Below are 25,607 nucleotides of genomic sequence, written 5' to 3'. Positions count from 1 at the left end.
ATTTCTTGAACAATTTTCTTGAAAAAGTTCAGAATTAAATTGGTATAATTAAAAGGATTAAAATTGGATAAGTACCAATATAATAAATTTAGGATTTTTTTGATACTTTCCCCTACTATTCACTGCTTGAGCAATGTTGCCTATGTACACATGAAATTGGCATAAAAAGTCAGCTTTAAGGAATCATAATTAGGATAAAAGGACACTCATCAAAGAGGTTGAGAAGGAAATGTTCCCAATTGTGTATGTGGAAATGAGCAGCATATGCATATATACTGATAAAGGAATTCGGAAATAATATCCGTTTTGAGTGAGAAGTTATTGGGATCTCGGAGTCACTTTGGTAAGAGTAAGAGATGGAGGGATCTTGTCGGTAAAATTCGTTTCATTACATGAAGACGAATCGGATTAGTACATTAAGTGAGATTCAAAACATAATAGATCCAAAAGGGATTGGTGGGCTTGAAACACTGCGCAGGGAGGGCTTTACGATGTTAAACTATTACAATTCAATCTGTTACTTTATTTTATTCTTTCGAGCAATGGGTCAAGTGGAGATTTGAGAACTTGACAAGCAAGATTTTAATACTCCTCGCTATGTACTTGTTCATCCCACGAAACTCGATCTGCACCTAGAAGAGTTGTGACTGAAGTTAAGCTGTCCGACTCAAGGCTTAGACTCTCGCTCGCTTGTCCAAGGCAAAATCTAAGGCCTTCAAGAACCGCCAGGATTTCCATCTGAAGCACTAACCGGACCTTCACCAAGCGATCTAAGCCGTCAAACAGCTTCCCAAAGGATTCGCGACACACGCACGAGATGGCGCTCGGAATAACAAAATGCCGTGTACACAATACTTTTGATTTCTTGCTTTCATTGGAGTAAAACCTTTTCTCCTTAGTACACCTTAAACAAGGATATTCTTTTAAATTTCCTTAAACACATCCTTAGCCTTCTTAATGTCTTTGTAGAACTTGACATTTCAATGGAAGAGGTCAATTTGAATTTTCCTTCATTAGCATAAGGATCAAGTTTTGAATTCATCTCTCTAAATCTATCTAAAAAGAAATGAGCACTTTATATCTCAACAGCTACCTTCACTTGTTTTATTATTTATTTTTTGGGATTTATTCACTAGAAGTCTTCAAATTTGTTACAAAAGTTCAATTGAATTCTAAAACTTGCAAAAAATGCAATCAATTCCTTTCATTAACTTTGAACACTTAAGATAATGAAGTAATGTGATGTAAGTTGAATTAGTTATCGTTTGTGATGTTATAGCGGAGATCACAACATGATTATTTCATATATTGGCAAAATGACATGAATTAAAACTATAAATCTATCTCTCCCGTATTACGACTTATCCACGAGATTGTTGAGAGAATTCTACGGCCAGTTATGAATAAGCATGGGGCACGTCTATGACACGGACAATCAATGAGCATCCCTGTCAAATTGTCCGGCCTCCCATCAATGCATGGCCTGTCCTTGACCTAAAATTCTCAAGTCAAGTCGCTGCCAATCTTTCAAACCACTCGCATGTGCTAGGATGTGTGCGTAGGTGCACCAACTACCGACGTTATCATTTCTTTGCATCGCAAATGAAAATGATTGTCATTTGTCTCTACTCGATGAATCACTTTTCCAAGTTCGGATGATTCTTAATGCCCGACACGTGCATATAGCTCGTAATCTCTAAATCATCATATATGAGACCCAAAAAGAAATTAAACGGAATAAAATAGACAAATCCGCCTATTCAAAAAAAAAAAAAAATTCAGCCCAAAAAATTGACCATCTTATGCCAATTTGATAACATGATACCCCATTCGTCTTGTTTCTATGTAAATCTTGTCCTGTACATCGTGCAATTCATACCCGCTTTGATTCTGATTCTATTCCTAAATCTACTCATGATCATCAAGTAGTGATAGATCGCGTATTTGGTACATTGATGTTATTCAACTTTTTTAGGCATCTCACAAAAATTACACCTCAATAAGACATAGGTGAAAACATGAGCAGATGCTCAAACACGACATCATTTGCATGTAACAATGTTCAAAGTTGAATTTATCGCACTATGGTGTTAATCTCCACACACCAGTTGTAAAACATTTTCTCATCAAGCCTTGCCCAGGCAGTGAGGGCGAACCTCGCCTGTGGCCAGCTAGAGCGTTGTAGCTGTCACTTGTGGCTAGTTGTTGGTCATGCTGAGTATCGGCCACAGGCCATGGAAAAGAAAAGGAAAAACATGGAAAGGAAAAAGAAGAAAAAAAGGGAAAAAAATTTAAAAAATTATTAAAATATTAAAAAAATTGCTGATGTTAATACCGATCATGCCATGTAGGGGCATCCACATCAACAATTCTAGCCCTAAATTGGTCGAATAGACCCAATTAGTACCGATGTAAAAAGGTTCATAACTAAATTAATATAATTAAAATATTTAGAACTGAATTAGTATTAATGCAATATGTTTATGATTTTTTTGATACTTTTTCCAAAAATCTCCTTTAGTTACATATCTCATATTTGGGAGGAAAAAAAAGGAAAGGAAAAAAAAAAGGAATTTTTAAAATTAATAAAAAAATCAAAATTTTAAAGAAATTATAATAAAATTATTTACGTTAGTGCCGATTGTGCTATGTTGGGTGATGTCATCCACATCAGTAATTTTTACCATAAATTGATTGGTGGACTCAATTAGTACTAATGTAAAAAGTTTAGGAATAAATTGATCTAATTGAAATTTTTAGAACTAAATTAGTATTGATGCAACAAGTTTAGCAATTTTTGGGTACTTTTTCTAGAGATCTTTGCATGCTTTTATTTATTAAAAAGAAGATTGCCAAATGGAAAGTAAAATGGACTTTCACAGGGGAAAATTGTCCAAAAGTCCTAACTTGTTGCACTTTTGCAATTTAGTCGTAAACTTTTTAATTTTGTCAATTGAGTCTATTTGATCAATTTGGCTGTAAATCACTAATATGGACATTGGCCATTTTAATGTGGTATCATTGACACTGATGTTGATAATTTTTAATAATACTTTAATATTTTATAGTATTGTTTCATTTATTTTTTATAATTTTATTTTCTTTAATTTTATTTTCTCTTTCTTCTTCCTTTGGTCATTCGTTGGGCTTGCGATATTAGCCAGAGGCAAGGGCTAGTAAGATACACCTCATTGGCTTTCGGTGAAGCTCACCCTTGCCGACCGTTAGTAAGGGCGAGCTTTGCCCATTCCCGATGAGGTTAACTTCTCGGCCCTTGCCTCTTGTCGGTCGTTAGCCATCATTAAGGCTCGACAATTGGCTAGAGGAAGAAGCGAAGAAAATAAAGATAGAAAATAAAAAGAATAAAAGGAAAAAAAAAAAAAAAAATTAAAAAATTTCCAAAAAATATTAAAAAATTGTCCAAATTAGCATTGATTGTGTCATGTAGAATGATCGGTGCTCACATTAATGATTTCCAATTAAAATTGGTTGGATAGAGTCAATTGACAAATTTTGAAAAGATTTAGGACTCAATTGATACAATTAAAAGTTTAAGACCGAATTGATAAAAGTGCAATAAATTTAGGACTTTTTAACAATTTCCCTTAAAAAACAAATTCAAAAAAATTATAAAAAATTAGAATTATTTTTAAATACATAAAATTGTCCACTTCAGCCCTATCCATGCCATGTAGAATTGTTGACGTTTACGTTAATGTTTTCGAACCAAAATTGATCAGAATGACTATAAAATGTTTAAGATTTAATTGACCAAATCAAAAAGTTTAAGATTGAATTGATATTCGTACAATCAATTCAAAAAGTTTTTTGGTAATTATTCCACGAGGTGTCAATGTGTTACAATAATCTAGCAAAAGAAAGGAGAAACCTCCATGGGAGACTTCATGTTTGAAGTTGAATGGAAAGACCTATCATATCATTCTTGGGGGAAGTAACAAAGAAGTCCTAAATTTATTGCATTTGTATCGATTTAATTCTAAACATTTCAATTAGGTTAATTGAATCATAAACCCTTATACATGTTACCAATAGAATCCATGTGACTGTCAATTGTTCTATATGGCACGACTAATATTGACGCGAACTATTTTTTCTTAAGATTAAAATTTTAATTATTTTTTCTTTATTTTTTTCCCTTTCATTTTGGTTGGCAAGGGTCGTAGCCCTCACCTCGGTAGGGTCACGAAGGCCTCGGAAAGGGCTACGACCTTTGCTTGCCAAAATGAAAGGAAAAAAGAAGAAGAAGAAGAAACAACGATTAAAAGAAAAGAAAAGAAAAGAAAAGAAAAGAAAAGAAATTTTTTAAAAAATTAATATTTCATTTAAAAATGTCAATGTTAGCACCGTGCTGTGTCACGAAGATGGCTAGCATCACAAAAGATGGCTAACATTCACGTCAATGATTTCTGGCTAAAATTGGCCTGCTGGACTCAATTAATAAAATGCGAAAAGATTGAGAACTAAATTAATCAAATTAAAAAAGTTTAAGACTGAATTTGTATCGATACGAATAAGTTTATAATTTTTTTGGATATTTTTCCATACTATTCACTACCGAGCAATGTTGCCTATGACATGAAATTGGCATGCAAATGTTAGACTCAAGACACTGTAATTAGGAAAAAAAGGACACACATCAGAGAGGTCGAGAAGGAAATGTGCCCTACTGTGCATGTGGAAATGAGCATTATATATACTAACAAAGGAATTCAGAAAGACCATGTCTATCTATTTTGGGTGAGATGATATTGGTATTTGGGAGTAGCTTTGGCAAGTGTAAGAGATGGCGGGATCTGGTCGGTAAAACTCGTTTTATTACATGGAAGCCAATCATATGAGTACATTGAGTGAGCTTCAAAACAAAATAGATCCAATAGGGATTCGGGGCGTGGGGGCTTGAAACCCCGCGGAGAGGGAGGGCTTCATGGTGTTAGACTTTTATGATCCAATCTCGTATTTTATGTTGATCTCTCGAGCAATGGGACAATTGAAGATTTGAGGACTTAATAAGCAAGGGCTGAACACTCCTGGGGGGAGGGGTTGAAACCTTCTGGAGAGGAAGGGCTTCACGGTGTTAGACTTTTACGATCCAACTTGTTACTTTATTTTGATCTCTCGAGCTACGGGTCAAGTGAAGATTTGAGAACTTGATAAGCAAGAGCTGAACACTCCTCGCTAAGTACTTGTTCATCCAACGAAACTTGATCCGCATCTAGAAGAGTTTTGACTAAAGTTAAGTTATCGGACTCAAGACTTAGCCTCTCATCTGCTCGCGCAAGGCAAAATTGATGTAGAACAACATGCAAATGTCTTTATGAAAACATTGGAGCGTCATAATAGTGGGTAGTCCCACAAATCAAAGATGATTACATGATATTCGAGATTACAAATGGGTTACAATATTTGATTCACGCGTTTCCCTTAATTTGTTATTAGATTTCAAATTTTCTACTTGTGTCTTGATAACTTTCCATTTTATCAATATTTTTTCCTTTATTTTGTTATTAGATTTAAGTAATTTGGTCATTTTCTAGATGACGATCTCCTTATGAAAGGCGTCTAAGATATTATAATTTGCACTTCTTTATTAAAAATAATCACCATCTTTTGGAATTCTTTTCAAGTATAGCTTTCTCTGCGTCAAAAATCTAAGGCCTTTAAGAACTGCTAGGCTTTTCATCTGGGGCGCTGATTGGACCTTCATCAAGCAAGCAAAGCTGTCAAATAGCTTCTCGGAGGACACACGCACAAGACGGCGCCTGGAGTAACAAAATGTCGTGTACACAATACTTTTGATTTCTTGCTTTCACTGGAGTAAAATATTTTCTCTTTAGAATACCTTAAATTAAGATCTTGTTTTGAATTTCCTTAAACACATCCTTAGCCTTTTTTATGTCCTTGGAGGAGAACTTGATATTTCAATGGAAGAGGGCACTTTGAATTTTCCATCATTAGCAGAAGGATCAAGCTTTGAGTTCATCTCTCTAAATCTATCTAAAAGAAACTAGCACTTTATATATGAACGGCTACCTTCATTTATATTACCTTTTTTTGCACGATGTTACTCAAGAAAGAAAGACTTCTATTTAGAATGCGTTTTGTGGGGAAAATTTCATGAAAACGAAAAATACTTTTTGAGAGATCATTTTTCAAGAAGATGGTTAATTTTTCTTTATTTAGTGATATATGACCGAAACGTTTTCTGCTATTTGGATTTCATTTAGAAAATAAATTCAATCAGGCAAATTATTTTTTTAATATTTTTATTTTTCTATTATTTCCTTCTTCTTTCTCCTCTTTTATTCATACTCCTCCATTGGTCATTGGGCCTAGGCGACAGCTGCCACATGCCATTGGCATTGTCGTCAAGGCTCGGTGAGGGCTAACTTGGATGCCTCGGGCGACTAGTGAGTTTCAAGCTTGCTAAGATCTGGCGAGCTCGACCTCAGGTTAGCTTGAGCTCATTGTGATGAGTGTGACCCACACCTGTAACCAATCACCAAAGCCCAGTGACTGGTGGAGGAGAAAGAAGGAAAGAAAAAAAAAAAAAAAAAAAAAAAGAAAAAATTTAAAATTTAAATACAAGAAAAATAAAATATTAAAAATTTTAAGGGAGCATTTAAATTTTTTTCGTCTAATTAGATTTAAGAATTTACTTTCTTAAATTTATATATGAATCTTTCCTTGATTGAAAAATGTTTTCAGTTGACTAATCATTTTCAGTGAATTAACGGATGAAAGTTGAGAAAATTAATTTTGGGAAAACACTTCCCCTCACGTAGGGTACATTTGTTTGGCAGAAAACATTTTCTTTATTTTGCAGTATTAAATTTGCTTAGGAAAAATGAGTAAATGAAGATTTTACCAAAACTTAAATTTAGGAAAATGATTTTTTTTAAAAAGAATTGAAGAATGTTTTTCAAAATATGACTAGATATTGTTGCTTAGATTCGGAAGTCTACGCTTGGGCATGGAAATCCCAACGTTGGTTCCAAGGTCTGGCGTCCAAGACCAAGTCCCCCGGCAATTGAGCCTATGATTCTAGTGCTTGGGCTTGGGCCCCTGGCGCATCAAGGCAAAGCCCGAACCCGTACTCAATGCTCCGACATCCAAACTTGGATTCATAAAGGTCGTGCTTGAATCCCCGATGCTTGAACTCTAATCTCAACCCTTAGGCCTGAGTCCACAAAGACCATGCATGGGTTTTTGACATTCGGGCTTAGGTCCTTGAATAACAAGACATTTGTTCTTATAAAAATATATTTTTAAAAATTCAAATTAATAAATAGTTTTTCTTCTTTCCTCTTTTCTTTCTTTTCCTTTCTCCTTCTTCCTCAATTGGCCACATGCCTTGGTGATGGCTGGTAGCTCGGCCGACCATGACGCGAGCCAGTGAGCTTGGGGCTCGCCAAATCTAGACGAGCTCATGGCTTGATTGATCCTAGTGAGCTTGGGCTCACTTGAGGCTGGCGAGTTTAGGGCTCACCAAATCGGGGGGCACTCGAGGCTTGGCCAAGGCCGATGAGCCCAATCCCGATGAGCTTGAGCTCGCCTTTGGCCGCTGTCGAGGCTCGGCACTGGTAAGGGAAGATGAAAAAGGAAAAAAGATAAAAAGAAAAAGAAAAATAATTTAGAAAAAGATACAAATAATTTAAAAATTCAATTTTTTTCCTAGGATAAAGTTATGAGATTTAAATCATTTCTCAAATGAGATCCAGACACTACAAAAATGTTTCCATTAAATGTCACTAAATAAAAGAAACTACTCATTCTTTTAAAAAATAATTTTTTTATCATGAAATTTTCTACAAAATAATGGCTCGCTTACTAGAAGTAAAAAGGAAAGGAAGAGATGTTTGCTCATTAGTCTGCCACGGGGGCTCCTCAAGCCTATTTATAGAGGATAAATCACTAGAAGTGTGAAAAGTTGTGTTCAGCGCTCACTTTATTGTCATTTTTTTTTTCGGATCACTTAAGTGCTACTTTAAAAAAAAAAGATCATTTAAATGTTAACTCTAGTTTGGATTGCTAGAAATCCGATGTTGCTATATTTTATTAATTTCTTAGTTTTACGTGGCTCACCGGCGTGCTTAGTCAACATATAACCCTTAAACGATGTCGTCCAAAAGTTGTAAATAATGATCATTTAAGTGCCAAATTTGATTAAAAGTGATCATTTGAGTGCCATTTTTTTTTTTAAAGTGATCACTTCAGTACCAGTCATTATAAAAAAATGATCACTTCGGTGCCAAGCATGCCATGTGGAAATGCCATGTGGATTGGATTTTTAAAATTTTTGTCAAGTTATATTATAATTTTAATTATAAATAATGCGTAATCAATTTGACTAAAATTTCTCATCGTTGGCACTAAAGTGATCATTTTTCTTCTGATTTAGCATTTAAGTGAGCCGACGAAAACTTTTAACATTAAAATAAGCTTTGTACACAATTTTTGGCCCTTCTAATGTATTTATTTCCTATGTATAAAGCCTTGACTCAGCCAACGTAGCAGTAATATGTGCTCTCTATAGCTTCAACGTGGACACTTCTATCTTCGCAAATTATATCTACCATTCAAGTGTTTACAGCCATTCGTAGCCAACGTAGCAGTAATATGTGCTCTTTATAGCTTCAACGTGGACACTTTTATCTTCGCAAATTATATCTACCATTCAAGTGTTTACAGCCATTCGTTTTAGCTACTTCGACGCAAGATAAAATAAGCGTTGTACACAATTTTTGGCCCTTCTAATGTATTTATTTCCTATGTATAAAGCCTTGACTCAGCCAACGTAGCAGTAATATGTGCTCTCTCTAGCTTCAACGTGGACACTTATATCTTCGCAAATTATATCTACCATTCAAGTGTTTACAGCCTTTGTAGCCAACGTAGCAGTAATATGTGCTCTTTATAGCTTCAACGTGGACACTTTTATCTTCGCAAATTATATCTACCATTCAAGTGTTTACAGCCATTCGTTTTAGCTACTTCGACGCAAGAGACAAAACTAGAGTATTATCGGCTATTACAGAAGATGCCGGAAAAAGATCCCTTTTTCTTTTTTCTTTTAACACTCCTCCCCGATTTAATTCGTTATCAACTTCAAGCATACTCCGTAGCGTCTCAAACTTTGCTTGTGATGGTGCTTTCGTAATTATGTCTGCAATTTGATTTTCAGTCTTGCAATACTTCAGCTCAATCTCTTCATTACCTTACACTTCACAATATGTTTAGTTCTTCCACGAAGGATTGAATTTTTTGAGACAGCAACCGCTAACTTGTCACAAAATATTGAAGTTGGTTTTGTCCGTGTTTCTTTAAATCTTCTCATATTCTTCAAAGCGATAATGCTTGAATAGTGGCCATATCGGCCGCGATGTATTAAGCTTTTGTAGTAGATTGTGTCACTAAGTCCCGTTTTTGGATACCCACAAGAATATCCTAGAACCTGCAGTGAATGTATAATCAGTAGTGCTCTTTCCATTGTCAGTTGATCTTGCCTAGTTACTATTGGTTTAGCAAATGAGCTTAGCCGTTGTCCATGGCTAATACCAAATGCCATAATCTGTAGGCCTTTCATGGCTCTAGGTGGTTGGTAGGGTAGTGAAGGGCTGTCATGGTTGCGGGCGAGGGTGCAAAGACCACTAGGGGCCTTTATGACCTTGCTGGCCAAAATGAAAGGAAGAAAAAGAAAAAGAAAAGAAAAAGAAAAAGAAATTCAAAAAATATTAAAATATTATTTGTTTACGTCAATATTGACTGTGTCACCTAAAATGACTAGTGTCTATATCAATGATTAAATTGGCCTTCATTCAATATTTTTACTTTTTGGACAATTTTCCAGCTCTAACTATTCTTACTCTTGGTCTTCCGTTTATACAATGATCTTTTATATGAGTAGTTGGGCCTACCGTTGATTTCATTGGGACATTACCTTTTCTCAGGAGTGCTATTGGGTACCAATAATTCGAGTGCCTAAAGATCACTGGGCATTTTAACTCGGGATTTGTGCGATGTAAGCTGAATTAGTTATCGTCTGTGATGTTATAGCGGAGATCACGACATGATTATTTCATATATTGGCAAAATGACATGAATTAAAACTATAAATCTCTCTCTCCCCACGTATTGCGACTTATCCACGAGATTGTTGAGAGAATTCTACGGCCAGTTATGAATAAGCATGAGGCACGTCTATGACATGGAAAATCAATGGGCATCCCTGTCAAATTGTCGGGCCTCCCATCAATGCATGGCCTGTCCTTGACCTAAAATTCACGAGTCAAGTCGCTGCCAATCTTTCAAACCACTCGCATGTGCTAGGATGTGTGCGTAGGTGCACCAACAACCGACCTTATCATTTCTTTGCATCGCAAATGAAAATGATTGTCATTTGTCTCTACTCGATGAATCACTTTTCCAAGTTCGGATGATTCTTAATGCCCGACACGTGCATATAGCTCGTAATCTCTAAGTCATCATATATGAAAACGAGATTAAACGGAATAGAATAGACAAATCCGCCCATTCAAAAGAAAATTTAGCCCAAAAAATTGACCATCTTATGCCAATTTGATAACCTGATACCCCATTCGTCTTGTTTCTATGTAAATCTTGTCCTGTACATCGTGCAATTCATACTCAAACTAAAAGTTCGGCTTTGATTCTGATTCTATTCCTAAATCTACTCATGATCATCAAGTAGTGATAGATCGCGGATTTGGTACATTGAGGTTATTCAACTTTTTTAGGCATCTCATAAAAATTACACCTCAATAAGACATAGGTGAAAACATGAGCAGATGCTCAAACACGACATCATTTGCATGTAACAATGTTCAAAGCTGAATCTATTGCACTATGGTGTTGATCTCCACACACCAGATGTAAAACATTTTCTCACCAAGCCTGACCCAGGCAGCGAGGGCGACCCTCGCCTGTGGCCAGCCAGAGCATTGTAGCCATCACTTGTGGCTAGTCGTTGGTCATGCTGAGTATCAGCCATAGGCCATGGAAAAGAAAAGGAAAAACATGAGGAAAAAGAAGAAAAAAGGGAAAAATTTCAAAAAATTATTAAAATATTAAAAAATTGCTGATGTCAATGCCTATCATGCTATGTAGGGGCATCCACATCAACAATTTTAGCTAAATTGGTCTAATGGACTCAATTAGTACCGATGTAAAAATGTTTATGATTAAATTAATCTAATTAAATATTTAGAACTGAATTGGTATTAATGCAATATGTTTATGATTTTTTTGATACTTTTTCAAAGATCTCCTTTAGCTACATATCTCATATTTGGGAAAAGGGAAAAAAAAAGGAATTTTTAAAATTAATGAAAAAATTGATTTTTTTAGAAAATTATAATAAAATTATTCACGTTAGTGCCGATTGTGCTAGGGGTGTGCATGGTTCGGGCGGGTGGTTCCCGACCTAAAACCGGGAATCACCCGCTAATGACCGGTTCTGAAAAATTGGAATCGGGATCCATCCATTAGTTGCATGGATCCACTCGGGAACCGACCGCCGATCCGGTGCGGTTCCCAGGTGGATCCATAGAACCGATCTTAACGCGAAACAATTTTGGTTTTCAACATAGGACGACTACGTGACTTCCATAACAACAGCTGGAGAGGTTGCAAAAGGATATCATGGCAGGCACTTACGATATCGTGAGGAAATGATAGCAATTTTGGTTAAACTTGTTTTCTATCATGGCTATCATGGGTCGGAATAAAATTTTGCAGGAAAATTCCGTGTCCTAGGCATTTTTTCTCTTAGGTGTGATGCTTTAAAAACCTTCTATGTGATGCTTAGAAACCTTTGTTTGTGATGAAGCCTAAAGATTTATTCCTTGTTGTGGACTCGTTGTCCTACATCAAAATCTCTCGGCCAAACTTTTTTGCTTTGTTTTGGCAAGTCTGTATAAGGTATATTACATAAGCTGCATGACGAGATATTTCTTCCTCATTGTCTTTTTAGTTTAACTAAGGCCAAATTGTTTTGGCATTTTTCCAGGCATTTCATTATGGAATGATGATAAAGAAGCGATCTTGACTTAATTTTTTTAGTTATTTGATTTGGGTTTATTAATTAGTAATTTCAATTTTTTAATATTAAAAATTAATATATTATTTGAATATAATCGGTCCGGTTCGGATGGGCGGGTGGACGGATCCACCCATGGAACCGGAACCGGACCGGTACCCACCGGTTCCCATAAATTGGAAATGGGAACCGGACTAGTTCCCTCAAGAACCATTGGTTCCGGGCGGTTCCGGTCCGGTTCTGGATAGTCCGGGTGGGTCTTGGTTCTTTTTTACACCCCTAGTTTGTGCTATGTTGGGTGATGTCATCCACATTAGTAATTTTTATTTGATCGGTGGACTCAATTAGTACTAATGTAAAAAGGAATAAATTGATCTAATTGAAATTTTTAGAACTAAATTGGTATAGATGCAATAAGTTTAGCAATTTTTTGGGTACTTTTTCTAGAGATCTTTGCATGCTTTTGTTTATTAAAAAGAAGATTGCCAAATGGAAAGTAAAATGGACTTTTATAGAGTGAAAATTGTCCAAGAGTCCTAACTTGTTGCATTTTTGCAATTTAGTCATAAACTTTTTTAATTTTGTCAATTGAGTCTATTTGATCAATTTGGCTGTAAATTGCTGATATGGACGTTGGCCATCTTGATGTGGTACTATTGACACTAATATGGATAATTTTTAAGAATATTTTAATATTTTAGTATTGTTTCATTTATTTTTTATAATTTTCTTTTCTTTCTTTTTCTTTTCTCTTTCTTCTTCCTCTAGTCATTCGTTGGGCTTGCAAGATTAGCCAGAGGCAAGGGCTAGTAAGATACACCTCACTGGCCTTTGGTGAAGCTCACCCTTGCCGGCCGTTAGGAAGGGCGAGCTTTGCCCATTCCTATGAGGTTAACTTCTCCGGCCCTCGCCTCTTGTTGGTTGTTAGCCATCATTAAGGCTCGACAATTGGCTGGAGGAAGAAGGGAAAAAAATAAAGATAGAAAATAAAAAGAATAAAAGGAAAAAGAAATAAAAAAATTTCCAAAAAATATTAAAAAATTGTTCAGATTAGCACCGATTGTGTCATGTAGGATGATCGGTGCTCACATTAATGATTTCCAATTAAAATTGATCGAATAGAGTCAATTGACAAATTTTGAAAAGATTTAGGACTCAATTGATACAATTAAAAGTTTAAGACTGAATTGATAAAAGTGCAATAAGTTTAGGACTTTTTGATAATTTCCCTTAAAAAAATTTAGGATTGAATTGATTCAATTGAAAGATTTAAAATTGGATTAGTATCAATACAAAATGTTTAGGATTTTTTGGTACTTTCTCCTACTATTCACTGCTCGAGCAATGTTGCCTACGTACACATAAAATTGGCATGCGAAAGTCAGCTTTAAGAAATTGTAATTAGGAAAAAAAGGACACACATTAAAGAGCTCGAGAAGGAAACGTTCCCAACTGTGTATGTGGAAATATACTGATGAAGGAATTCGAAAAGATCATGTTTATCTATTTTAGGTGAGATGATGTTGGGATCTCAAAATCGCTTTGGCAACAGATGGGGAGATCTTGTTGGTAAACTCGTTTCATTTCATAATGACAAATCTAATGAGTATATCAACTGAGCTTCAAAACCATTATAGATCCAAAAGGGATTTTTTTTTTTTTTTAGGGGGGGCGGTGCTTGAGACCCCACGCACGGAGAGGGCTTTACAGCGTAAGATTTTTACGATCCAAAAGAGTTCTGACTAAAATTAAGTTGTCTGACTCAAGGCTTAGACCCTCATCTGCTCATGCAAGGCAACCTAAGGCCGTCAAGAACTGCTAGGCTTTTCACCTGAAGCGCTGACCAGACCTTCACCGAGCGAGCACAGCCGTCAAACAGCTTCCTCGAGGACTCGCAACACACGCACGAGACGGCGCCGGGAGTAACAAAATGTCATCTACACAATACTTTTAATTTCTCTCTTTCACTGGAGTAAAACATTTTCTCTTTAGAACACCTTAAACTAGGATCCTCTTTTGAATTTCCTCGAACACATCCTCAGCCTTTTTAATGTCGGAGGAGAACTTGATATTTCAATGGAAGAGGTCACCTTGAATTTTCCTTCATTAGCAGAAGGATCAGGTTTTGAATTCATCTCTCTAAATCTATCTAAAAAGAAACTAGCACTTCATATATATACATATGCACAATGTTACTCAAGTAAAAAATGGACAAGACAAAATGGGTGAAAAATGGGTTATTTATTTATTTATTTTTATTTTGATTCTCTCTTGCTTGGGCCTCCGATTTATATTGCTTTCCACAATTGATTTTCGGTCACGTGGGTTAAAAACGTGATACTTGCCCTTCTCTCAATCATCGTCCAAACATTTTACATTTGGTCGTTTGGATATTTAAACAGGATAGGATTATATAAGATATGACATGAAATCCAAGGGATTTTGCTATATCCTATCCACTGTTTGTTGGGTACAGTAACAAAATCGAATATATTCATATCATATCATATATATTGTTTGGTATAAACAACATATTAATATGAATGAATCATAAATTTTACAAACAGAGATGATAGAAATTTCTCACGACATTCTTATCTATTTTATTTTTATTTATATTCCTCAATTTTTTTTTTAAATTTCTTTCTTACCCTTCTATCATTCTCTAATAAAATATTATTGAATAGAAAGTTGTACTAATATACCTAAAATATGTAATAATATATTTATATATTTGAATTTATATTATAAAATTAAATTAAATTCGAATATATAGATAAAAAAGATTAAATTAAAAAAATTGATTTTTTTAATTATGAATTTCTTATATTAGAATTAAAATATTATTTATTTTGAATATAATTTTAAAGTTATTAATTTAAGAAGTTTGTAATTTGAGAAAAATTATTTTCCAATTGTGGATATTATAAATCTTATCTACCTATATCCCATCTTCCTCATGAGATAATTTTATTCGGCCTATATCTAATTTATATACGCCTTTATCTTATCTTGAGTAGGCACTAAATGTAAGATATGATAAATTTTATCCTATCCTGAATTTTATCATGATCACTAAATGTAGCCTTATATTTCTGCATATCGACACAAGATCTAGACCCATGAATGAATATTGCGTCAACAGACTTACGTGATCCACGTGTCATTGACCAAACCTACCCCCGGTAGAATTTGCTCCTCCGATTCAGTCCCTCTCTTACAAAAGCCTTGAATCAATTCGATCGAAGGAATAGGTACGCGTCCCAAGCCCCCACACGCTGTTGCTCAGAAAGGTTTTAAGTGCGCGTGCTTTTATGACGAGTGGATGGACTGTTTAGAAAGCCGGTAAAAGCCTTACATAACCACACGAAATCCATGCGGAAGAAATGGGGACCTTATAGAAATCTGCCTAGTTCTCTTTCCTCACCATTTTTCTTGGTTATCCGAGCCAAGAATGTTGCACCTCCTACTTCAGTTGCTGCTCTTGATCTCCAATGTCGGACCATCACAATCGGCCATCGTCGAGAGCCTCCCGGGCTTCCCTGGAGAGCTTCCCTTCAAACTTGAAACGGGGTCAGGTCGCATTATGTGTTTATGAGCAACTACAAAGTAGCAAAAGACTCAATTCGTCATTTCTTTTCTTTAAGTTCGAGAGTAATGTACGTTTTTGAAATTTGCCTTCTTAACGTTTGTTTGAATGGTGGTGCAAACAAAAATGGTGCAGATACGTAGGGGTAGGAGAGCTGGAGGAAGTGCAGCTATTCTACTACTTCATCGAGTCCGAGAGGAGCCCCAAGGACGACCCTTTGTTGCTTTGGCTCACCGGCGGTCCTGGTTGCTCCTCTTTGTCCGGCCTCATCTACGAAATAGGTCCATTCTCCCTCATTAACTCCTTAACTCATCGCCATTGTCGTCGTCGTCATTGTCATCTTCTTCTGTTTTTCGTCTTCCTCGTGTTACTTTTTATCGGCTTCTGGTAGCCTTCTTTTCCCTCTCTCTTTTTACAAACGCTGCTAGATCAAGCTGCATTATCATATGTAGAAATGATTAAGGTGGTCAATCATTGAGTTCCCACCACTTCTTTGTTTTTCTGTGGCTCCTTTTCCTTTTCCATGAGTGCCGTGACACACGTTTTATTTAGACCAAACTACCGACGAAGTTCTGATAAGATCTAAATGAGGTAGTAGCCACTTTTCATGATATGATATATACACAATGGTCATTCCATATCAACTAAATATCCATATGCCGGTCAAAAGCAAAATCTATTAAATGGTTTTAATCACCCACGATCTTGACGTCTGCAACTTTTCGCACAGGTCCGATGCAGTTTGATTTTTCAAGTTCCAGCGGAACTAAACCGATATTGAAGTATAATCCTTACTCCTGGACAAAGGTGAATTACCTTCTTCTCCGGCTAGCATTATTATCATTCAACTTATCAAGACTAGAAGTGGTCACATATTCTTACGACAGATAGCCAACATAATATTTTTGGATGCACCTGTGGGCACGGGATTTTCATATGCAACGACACCGACGGCGTACAACATTAGTGATACTTCCTCCGCAGCACAAACGTATGAGTTCTTAAGAAAGGTAACCATATGAATTGATACCGATATCATGTCACCTCAATCGTTGTACCTAATTACATGGACCGATACAGTTGCTTGACTTTTGTCATATACTTCTCTTTTCTGATGCAGTGGCTTGTGTCTCACCCCAGCTTCCTCGCAAATCCGCTTTACGTCAGTGGTGATTCTTATTCCGGTGTCGTTATCCCTATCGTTGTTAAAAATATACAGGATGGTGCGTAATTGAAGTTTACCCACATATTCTGAGTCACTTTGGCTCTCAAGAATTCATTTTTAAATACAAAAACTCCGTTTGCTTTTCTGTATAGGAATTGAAGCTGGACGCCAGCCGCAAATGAATCTCGTGGTACGTAATACTCTTGTGTGCTCTTCTCATGTCTTGTAATACTCAAAATTTCCACTTCATATCTATTGATACTAAGCCATATATGTTAAGGAAAGCATTATTGTTCTGGTTATATGAGCAGGGTTATACGCTAGGCAATCCGGTGACTTGTGAGAAGAAGGACAAGAGTTTTAGAATTCCACAAGCTAACAAGATGGCTCTCGTATCGGATGAACTTTACGAGGTAAACTTACATCATAACTTAACTATGATAAGATCTCTATGTCATCAAAGGATATATTACATTAGTAATGAAGATTACATATGAATCGACATTTTCATAATTTTACTTTTGAATTTGTGTTTCCAAGACGACGAAAACAGATTGCAATGGAGATTTCCAGAATGTAGATCCCACCAACGGAGCCTGTCTAATTGACCTTGAAATGGTGTCGCTAGTAAGTGTTATTGTTATAAACATCCACCTCTCTTGTATTATTTGCCGCAATAAATACACGCATGTGATGAGTGACTGAGACGTGTTTCCTTGTGATATCTTCTAGTGCCTCGAGAAGATATTTTTTCTTCAAATACTAGAACCGTCATGTAGTCTCATATCTCCTAACCACACAAGGTTAAAGTGGAGCAGAAGCATACTCGAAGAGGATACCGTCAACGTCATTTCGATGCTTCAACAGTCCAAGCCATGGTGTCGGGTACATCCTAAATTAACTCCCACTAGATTCCGTGAATACAGTATCTAAAAGCGTATCATCTATCTAAATGCGTAAGACAGTACTAAGATTGAACATCTGGATTTTGATAATGAGCTAATGCGCTATTTCACTTACTTAAATTTCTCCCTCAACAGTCCTATAACTATATATACTCTTACATTTGGGCCAATGATGAGAAAGTCCGAGAAGCCCTTGGCGTACGAGAGGTAATGAAGAATTATTCTCTTCGCGGGCATCGCCGACGTCCATATATTTACAATTTTCACTTGATAATGACATCCAGGGCACGACGCAAGAGTGGACTAGATGCAGTTCGACTCTATCTTACACAAAGGACGTTCTTGATGCTGTAGTTTATCATGAATACCTTTCTGAGAAAACCCTCCGTGCCCTTGTTTACAGGTATTACGATGGCTAATGTGAATAAGTTTCTCATCTTGGTTGAATTTCTTCTTTTTTTCTTTTTACTGTGTATTTGCTTTTTACATAAATCTGCGGTTCTTGCTTGTATTTACAAAATTTAATCTTGTTGTAGTGGTGATCATGACTTGGCTATCCCGTACATGGCTACATTGAATTGGATAAGATCACTCAATTTAACTTTAGAAGGTTCGTGGTCGCCTTGGTTCGTCGAAGGTCAAATAGCCGGGTAATAATTTCATCCTAATCTGTTAAGATCACCATACAATTCTTTTGTTATAGAATTTTGTTTAGTTGATCATCATCTTCTCATGAATCTTTAGCTTTTGTACTTCACTTGATGACTAACATATTTATACCATTGTGAACAAGGTGCATCTTGATCTAGCTATACACCAAAAATGATTTTGTCGATGAATTTTGCTCATTGAATGCCATCTCTCGTCTGTGTTGAGGACCATACTCAAGCTGTAATTAGACTGTCAAACTTATATAAACTCACTCTAATTGTCTCCCACTGGGGTAAAATACTTAATTTATTGGTTACACATTGCTGATGGACAAAACACAATGACCAATTGTTTCATTGAGGTTTTAATTTATATTCTGCTTTGGAGAATTGAAACTGACAGATACGTTGACTTTGATCCCCTGGGGTTTCCAAGTTTTGGAAATATGAAATTTTCAAGAGGGTGGGTATATCTGTTGGTTTGCTGCCCACGTTTCACCTCTCCTCGCCGAACACTTGGAGATGTGGCTGTTAGAATCCGAAGCGATGGGTCCGGACTTGTCTTTTACCCCCCTTTCCGGATTCTCCTTGTTCTTCTTCCGGACCGGACCGGTCCTTTGGTTTAAGAACCGGTCTACTCCCCGGTTCATGGCTTCAATGGACCCATGACAACGGGCTTTGTCCTAAAGCTGGATTTATCAGTTAATTTAGTCGTCAACCGTAGAAAGCGCGATGTACTAGAGCATTCTAACATAATAAAGAAGTCATGCCCATTTTGTTGCTCAAAAGCCTCAGATAGCTAATTGGTCAATATGAGTTAGAAAAAAAATGACCTTACATATATCATCTCATTTATTACTAGAGTCCTCATTTTGAATTTTCTTATTTTATTTTGAGTTACAAAGTATTTTGGGTTCTTTTGCACCATTTTTTTGAATTTATTCCGTGAACATTTTTGCATATCTTCCTTTGCATTGAGTATCTTGTATCTAGTTTTCCTTTTGCATGCATGTACCCGCATTGTGTGTGCTTGAGGAGTTGAAAAATGTTCTATTGGTGAACTTCTTTTAAATTTGTGTGGACAGATATTCTATTTTGTATTTGAAAAATAGCAAGTACGATCTTACGTTCACAACGATTAAGGTAAGACTGAACTCCCCTCTGTTTTTTCTTTTTTCCTTTTTTTCGCTCATAGACATCTCTAAAATTATTATCTTAAATCGTAATAATAGTTTTCTTCTTGTTCCTCCCCTTTTCGGATGGTGCAGGGAGCGGGACACACAGCTCCAGAGTATAAACCGAAACAATGTCTTGCAATGGTAGACAGATGGTTCTCGTACTACCCTCTCTAGCTCATTTCCACTGGCCTTTGGTTTGGTACTCGAAATAAATCTAGATTAGTCACTCAATGATAATGTGATTCTGGATGTATCTTTTTTGTCAGAGAAATTTAGCGTACGCCGATTCAATCTCAATATGTTTTGTGTATTTATTAAATGTGTTGACATTGTCACGTTTACTCAAGTAGAAAAAAATAAATCCGAGGAAAATCAATCGGTTTACAAGGATGGGAAATCCTCAATGACTTTTTCACTAAATATTCCGAGAATGGTTATTATTTCTCTTGAAGACTCCCTCAACCAACAGTTAAAACTCTCGGAAGAAGAATATACAATAAGGGAGACATTTGATCACGGCAACTTTATAAATTAAGTTAGGTGCTAAAATTTTTTCGAGATGAATACATTAGGAGTCCTAAAACTTGTCTTGAATATATAATCGAGTTTTAAAACTCTTGCAAAATACAATCAAATCCTAACATTTATCAAATTTATGCAATCAAGTCCCTCAATTAGCTTTGTCCAAATTAGCTAATGGAAAAAATTGATCTGCCCTTTTTCTTTTTATAATTATGTTCAAAAGAGCGGGGAGAGCCTTCTTCGTCCGCTCTCTGTTCAATTTCGCCGCTCCCATCAAATTTCCAATCTACAAGCTCCAAAACTCTCGTTCTCGCACCTTCGACGGCTTTGGCTTCGTCGTCGGTCCCCTGTTCAATTTCATTCACTGAACTCTTTATCTTCTTTTCAATAAAAATTAGATTTTTTTTTTGTGGCACTTAGTGCACTCTACATTTGTGCCACGTGTCTTAAGAAAGTAATGAAAAAGCTAAGCAGTGCTTTTCGTTAGTCAAATTAGATGGAGTTAACAAGGAATTTGATAGCATCAATTTCATAAGTTTAGAATTTGATTATACTTTTTAGAAGTCTTAGGACTCAATTACATTTTCACGATAAATTTTAAATATTATTATGCACTTATTCTAATTTATTTTTCTCTACGACAATCGGGTTATATACTTAGTAATTTAGTGACATGTGAGCGAAAGGACATTAAGTTAAAGAGTCCTATAATTATTCTAGAATTTCTTTGCATCAAATAGAACTCAACCTATATAGTATGTTGCCTCAAGTTTAGTTTGAGTAGGTATAGGATTTCCTGTCTATAACTAGACGAAACATTGGACCACTTGCCTGACTAATAAGTTGTTTACGCATGTATAGAGTTTTGAAAAGGAAAAATCCAACAATTTATCGAATAAATGAAATCTAAATTAAGAAATGCCCACAAGTTATGTTCAAATTTTTTAGTCAGGCATGTATGCATTTACTTTTACTCTGGACAAATTATCCAATCAATTTTAAGTCTATTATATGCATGTCAATTCATTTATATATATATATATATATATTAAATTTCACTAGTTTAGTCATAAACCTTTGCCTGAAATTTTAATTTAGTTATTCTAATTAATTTTTGTCGGAAATTGTTGACTAGAAGGACTACATCAAAATCTCATGTGAAAGTTTATAATTGAACTGACAAAATTGAAAAGTTTAGGACCGATTGACATCTGCACAATTAGTTTAAGACTAATTGAATAATTCTCCTTGTTTGCTTTTTAACTTTTCGCTTAATCGAAATCTCCCTATGCAATCACTTTAACTTTTCTTTAATCTGAAATGCATGAAATTTTCGAAATATGTTAATTTTGATACATAGTTTCACATATATATATTTCAAAATTTCTTCAAATTTTAGATAGTATTTTCAATTTCGACGGTAGAACAAAAAAGTGCTACTTTTGCTTAATCCCAAACCGACAAGCCAATAAGTTTTTTTTCGATCGATAACGGGTGAAATATGACTCCGGATATGTAATTCTTTTACTAAAATACTTTTTCAGCTGGAAATGGCTTTTTCAACTGCAAGAATATTTATTGCCCCTCATTTTTATCATGATGACTCCCCCACCACAGCCAAAGCTCCTCCCACAAAGAAGGATGGTCCGACTGGAGACGGCCACATTATTATTGGTGACAAAACTGAATTTGCTTCGAGTATCAACCCAAAACGCCAACCGAAACGAGCCTAGAGAGGGTAATAAGAGAACTATCTATCAACCATTGCAAGACATTCCTTGGGTTTGTACTCCGAAGCTGTGTGCCCCCCTCCCTGCACCACGGCACAATGAGATAAATAAAAAAGAAAAAGGATCATTGCAATTTTAAATAATCATTTTTTTTTTAGACATACATGATTGTATATGGATAACAAATAAGATATAATGGAAGGGATTTGGTCCTACCTTTTCGTTGTAAATATCAAACGTGTTTTTTATTCTCCGAATATAGTATAGAGTATCTGTCCAAATAAATTAAGAAGAAGTTAGCATACACATTATTTTATAAATCCCGAGCACACACAATGCACGTATGTGCATGCAAAAGGGAAATAGACGCAATAAATTCAATGTGCCGGGGAAATGCATTATGTTTGAAAAATGGCTCAAAAGATCTTAAATGAGTTTTCACTCAAAATTAGATAGCAATCTGTTTCGCGTAGCTGCACTTGGGTTCCAATATCGCCGCATCGCATATCTTCAACGTGCACTGCAGCGACAAGAGAAGATTCATCGAAACTCATGCACAGCTCTTTGGAAATAGCCACTCAAATTGAACAAAGGAAAGAATGAACAATCCATGGTGTAAAGGACCTGTGCGATTTGTTGAACATTCTCCACGCATGCAGAGTTTTCTGGGTCTGGGTCGATGTAGTTCCCCTTGCAATTCTCTATGGCTGATTGATGGAGAAAGAAAGGAAAACCACATGATCGGTCATTGGAAATTCAAAACTAGACCGAGAGAAGCAATAGGAAGTGAGCGAGCTGTACGTACTTCGTAATGCAAATTTCGGGTGAGGTTTGGTCAAGAACAGCAGAAAATCGTGCATATACATGTGTTTGCAGACATACTAACCCGGCGACTTGACCATCCACGAACCAGGCCTCCCAATCAGTGGAGAGAGAGAGATTTAAAGTTTCGATCCATGCCATTGTGCCGATATATGGAACAACCATGTCGTGATCTCCGCTGCAACATCACAGACTATAACTAATCCGGCTTACATCACATTATTTCGATATCTTATCACATGAATCGCAATATCATGCTTTCCTCATTCCTGTACCTGTAGATAAGGGCTCGGAGTTTTTTCTCGGTGAGATTTTGATGATAATCGGTGGATTTAATGACATCATGAGCGTAAGATGAGCTCTCGTTGCACCTTATCCACTCTGTTTTAGTCCCCTGGTCGTGCGAACAGGAGTGAGCAAGATGACCAAGAAACAATCGGATTGGCAACACATATTAATTCCAGCACTCAACAATGCAATACCTCTCGAATGTGGAGCGCCTTTTGAACAGTCTTGTCGTTAGCCCATACGTAGCAATAGAGGTAGTCATAGTTCTGCACAGCGAAATTTGCTTCACTTGAAACAGTCGTCAATGCTTCTAAATACAATCTAAAAGAGGGCCAATGCATTTCCTCGGCACCACGGTCCGGGAGATTCGAGCAATGCTAAGGGGTTGATCTCTGAGCCGCCATCCCCGAGAATTCGTCGATCCCATTTCAGGAAATTCGGTGTTGGATTCAGTGTACCGCACTTTGGTTCCAATATATGGGCATTGAATATCTTCTCAATACACTGTCAAATAGGAGAATGAATTGACAAATCGCTAATGATCGTGTAAATGGGTACTCTTACATAGATGCGCCAATGCAATCATATTTACCTTGACAACAGATTGAAGATCAACTCCACAGTCCACGTTTTCCGGATCGACATGCATGTATTCGCCCTTACAGTTGTTCTTGGCCGACTTGAATTTCATTTGGTATTCAAATGCTTCTTCATCAGCCATTGCAAGTAAAGGGGAACCAACAAAAGACATTGGATGGAAAATCAAATAAAAACTCAAGTGGAATTCACCTCATAGATTTCGTTTGATATGAGCGCTTTTCGATGCGCGAATACAACCCTAGAATTCAAGTCGTAAAGAACATCTGTCAAGGGATTGCCAAGCAGGTATCCCTGGATTTGTGAAACAAAAATGTCATTTGACAATCATGAAACTTTTGAGTTTAACATGTTTTATACTAGTAAATGCATGTAGACCTTGATGTTTAGTGGTGGAAGATGTCCAACTTCATTGCCTAGAAAAATTTGAGACATCACATCATTTAGGAAACAAGGGTGTTGACACCTAAATTTTGACGATTTAGTTTATTTATTTATTGCATAGGAAATTAGGAGTTAAACTTTATAGCATATAGATTTATATTTGCATTTATTTTGTTATTGGCATTTTATTTATTGGATCAGTGCGAATGGGTTCAAATTAGTTGGACTAAGCCCACGAAGCAAGCTGGTTGGCCCAAGCCCATGTGTTTTAATTATCTCGTGAAAAATAAAAATTTTGAAATTATTCCGGGATATGAATCTTTTGGATAGGGCACATGTGTGAAAAAATATTGCGACTTATCTTTTGCGAGATTTGGATTTCGAGAAAATATTTATTGTAATCTTGAATTTTTATCAATAGTGATCGGTTGGTGAAAATGTATCACGGATGTAGATTTGAAGGGAAATCGAAGGCTTATCTCTTACCCCTATAAAAGCAACCGTGTACGAGGACCTGTAGAGGGACTTCTTTGAAAAAAAAAAACAGAAAAAGGTCAAGAGAGGTTTGACCCTCACTATTCATCATCTCCTGCAGAAAGGGAAAAGAGCAGAAAAAGGGAAAAACTGCAGAAAAAAAGAAAAAGTAGAACGTGAGAGAGAGAGAGAGAAAAAGAGGAGAAAAGTAAAAAGCAGAGGTGATTTGACCCTCACTATTCATCATCTCCCCAAGCTCGCTGCTCACCCTCTGTTCCGCTCCGCGAAGCCCGACGTCCTCCTCCACCTCGCTGTTCCGTTCGCCGCCGGTCTCGCCGCTCCGTCCGCTCCTCGACGCCTGCGCTTGAGATCTGCTCGCGACCCGGCACTCGGCGTTCCACTCAAGCTCCCGTCGTGACCGGCGCTAGCCGAGCCTCCTCGCCACACGTAGCCCGCCGCGCCCACCGTCGGTCCCTGCTTGCGTCTCCACCTCGGCGTCCCCGTAGCCGAAGTCTCCCCCACGGCAACCTAGGTGCCGATCGCTCCTGACCCGATTTCGTTTTCAGCCGAGATCCGACGAAACCGGAGCCCCCCTGTTCCGCTCGCGTTTATTCCGCCTGAGCGCCCGCCGACGCTGCTGCCGAACCGCGCCGAGACCCGACGCTTAGCCGCCGCCGTGCCGCTGTTGCTGCCGCGACCCAACGCCGCCAGAGCCCACATCGCTGTTGCTCGCATCTCCTCGGTGCCCGACAGCAGGCCCCGCACCCTGTGACGCCTCCCTCGCCGGTGCCCTGCTTCGCCGAAGTCCCTTGCCGGCGTCAATCCTCGCTGCCCCGCGCCAGACGCCCACCTGCCTTGCCTCGCCGGAGCCCCCTCTTGCCGGTGATCCCCCTGCCGGGACCTCTGAACGGCTGTCTCTCGGTGACCCACCACCAGCCGCGTATAACAAAAGAAAAAAAGAAAATTATTTAGGTAGTTCTTTTCTTTTTACTTCATTTTATTTTTTTAATGTTATTCTCACTTGTTTACCTTTTTTCCTTTAGTAGGATTATTCCTAAATATGTTCCAACATGAAAGTGGCCCCTCAAGCAAGGGATTGATAGTCCGATTTTCGCGCCCGAAATCCGACTCGCAATCCCTTATAAAAATCGACAATCCAATCTCAAGCTCGAGATTTGATTCGCGATTTAAAATTAAAATTGGTCAACCCGATCTCATGCGCGAGAT

The 25,607-nt window shown here is 37.0% G+C and overlaps 2 protein-coding genes across 2 annotated transcripts; one reads left to right on the top strand and one right to left on the bottom strand.

The window, feature by feature from the left end:
* Positions 1 to 15,468: 15,468 nt before the first annotated feature.
* Positions 15,469 to 19,737, top strand: LOC104418646 (serine carboxypeptidase-like 18). Its single transcript, XM_039302459.1, has 14 exons — positions 15,469 to 15,649; positions 15,801 to 15,946; positions 16,396 to 16,472; positions 16,553 to 16,675; positions 16,786 to 16,888; positions 16,983 to 17,017; positions 17,139 to 17,243; positions 17,371 to 17,457; positions 17,563 to 17,715; positions 17,871 to 17,942; positions 18,020 to 18,138; positions 18,272 to 18,385; positions 19,471 to 19,528; positions 19,654 to 19,737. The coding sequence occupies exons 1-14, from the start codon at positions 15,531 to 15,533 to the stop codon at positions 19,735 to 19,737; spliced, it is 1,395 nt and encodes a 464-aa protein (XP_039158393.1). The 5' UTR covers positions 15,469 to 15,530.
* A 2,840-nt stretch (positions 19,738 to 22,577) lies between these two features.
* Positions 22,578 to 25,100, bottom strand: LOC120288468 (serine carboxypeptidase-like 18). The gene is made up of 8 exons (XM_039302458.1): positions 24,931 to 25,100; positions 23,901 to 23,988; positions 23,715 to 23,816; positions 23,518 to 23,604; positions 23,271 to 23,429; positions 23,120 to 23,191; positions 22,913 to 23,031; positions 22,578 to 22,815 (listed from the first exon to the last, which is right to left on the bottom strand). Exons 1-8 carry the CDS (start codon positions 25,098 to 25,100, stop codon positions 22,578 to 22,580), a joined length of 1,035 nt encoding a protein of 344 aa, XP_039158392.1.
* Between the last annotated feature and the right edge of the window lie 507 nt (positions 25,101 to 25,607).

The sequence above is a fragment of the Eucalyptus grandis genome, chromosome 9 (assembly GCF_016545825.1).
Source record: "Eucalyptus grandis isolate ANBG69807.140 chromosome 9, ASM1654582v1, whole genome shotgun sequence".
In the NCBI taxonomy this organism is placed as follows: domain Eukaryota; kingdom Viridiplantae; phylum Streptophyta; class Magnoliopsida; order Myrtales; family Myrtaceae; genus Eucalyptus; species Eucalyptus grandis.
Note: the sequence above shows the minus strand (reverse complement) of the source record. Positions and strands in the feature narration are given on the sequence as shown.

Coding starts and splice junctions, on each gene's coding strand:
- LOC120288468 (XM_039302458.1), bottom strand. CDS start 25,100: ATGTGGGCTCTGGCGGCGTTGGGTCGCGGCAGCAACAGCGGCACGGCG. Junction 23,989..24,930: donor TCGGCTGAAAACGAAATCGG/GTCAGGAGCGAT, acceptor GTCAAAATTTAG/GTGTCAACACCCTTGTTTCC. Junction 22,816..22,912: donor CTCCGAGCCCTTATCTACAG/GTACAGGAATGA, acceptor GTGATGTTGCAG/CGGAGATCACGACATGGTTG.
- LOC104418646 (XM_039302459.1), top strand. CDS start 15,531: ATGTTGCACCTCCTACTTCAGTTGCTGCTCTTGATCTCCAATGTCGGA. Junction 15,650..15,800: donor CCCTTCAAACTTGAAACGGG/GTCAGGTCGCAT, acceptor AAAATGGTGCAG/ATACGTAGGGGTAGGAGAGC. Junction 18,386..19,470: donor GTCGAAGGTCAAATAGCCGG/GTAATAATTTCA, acceptor TTGTGTGGACAG/ATATTCTATTTTGTATTTGA.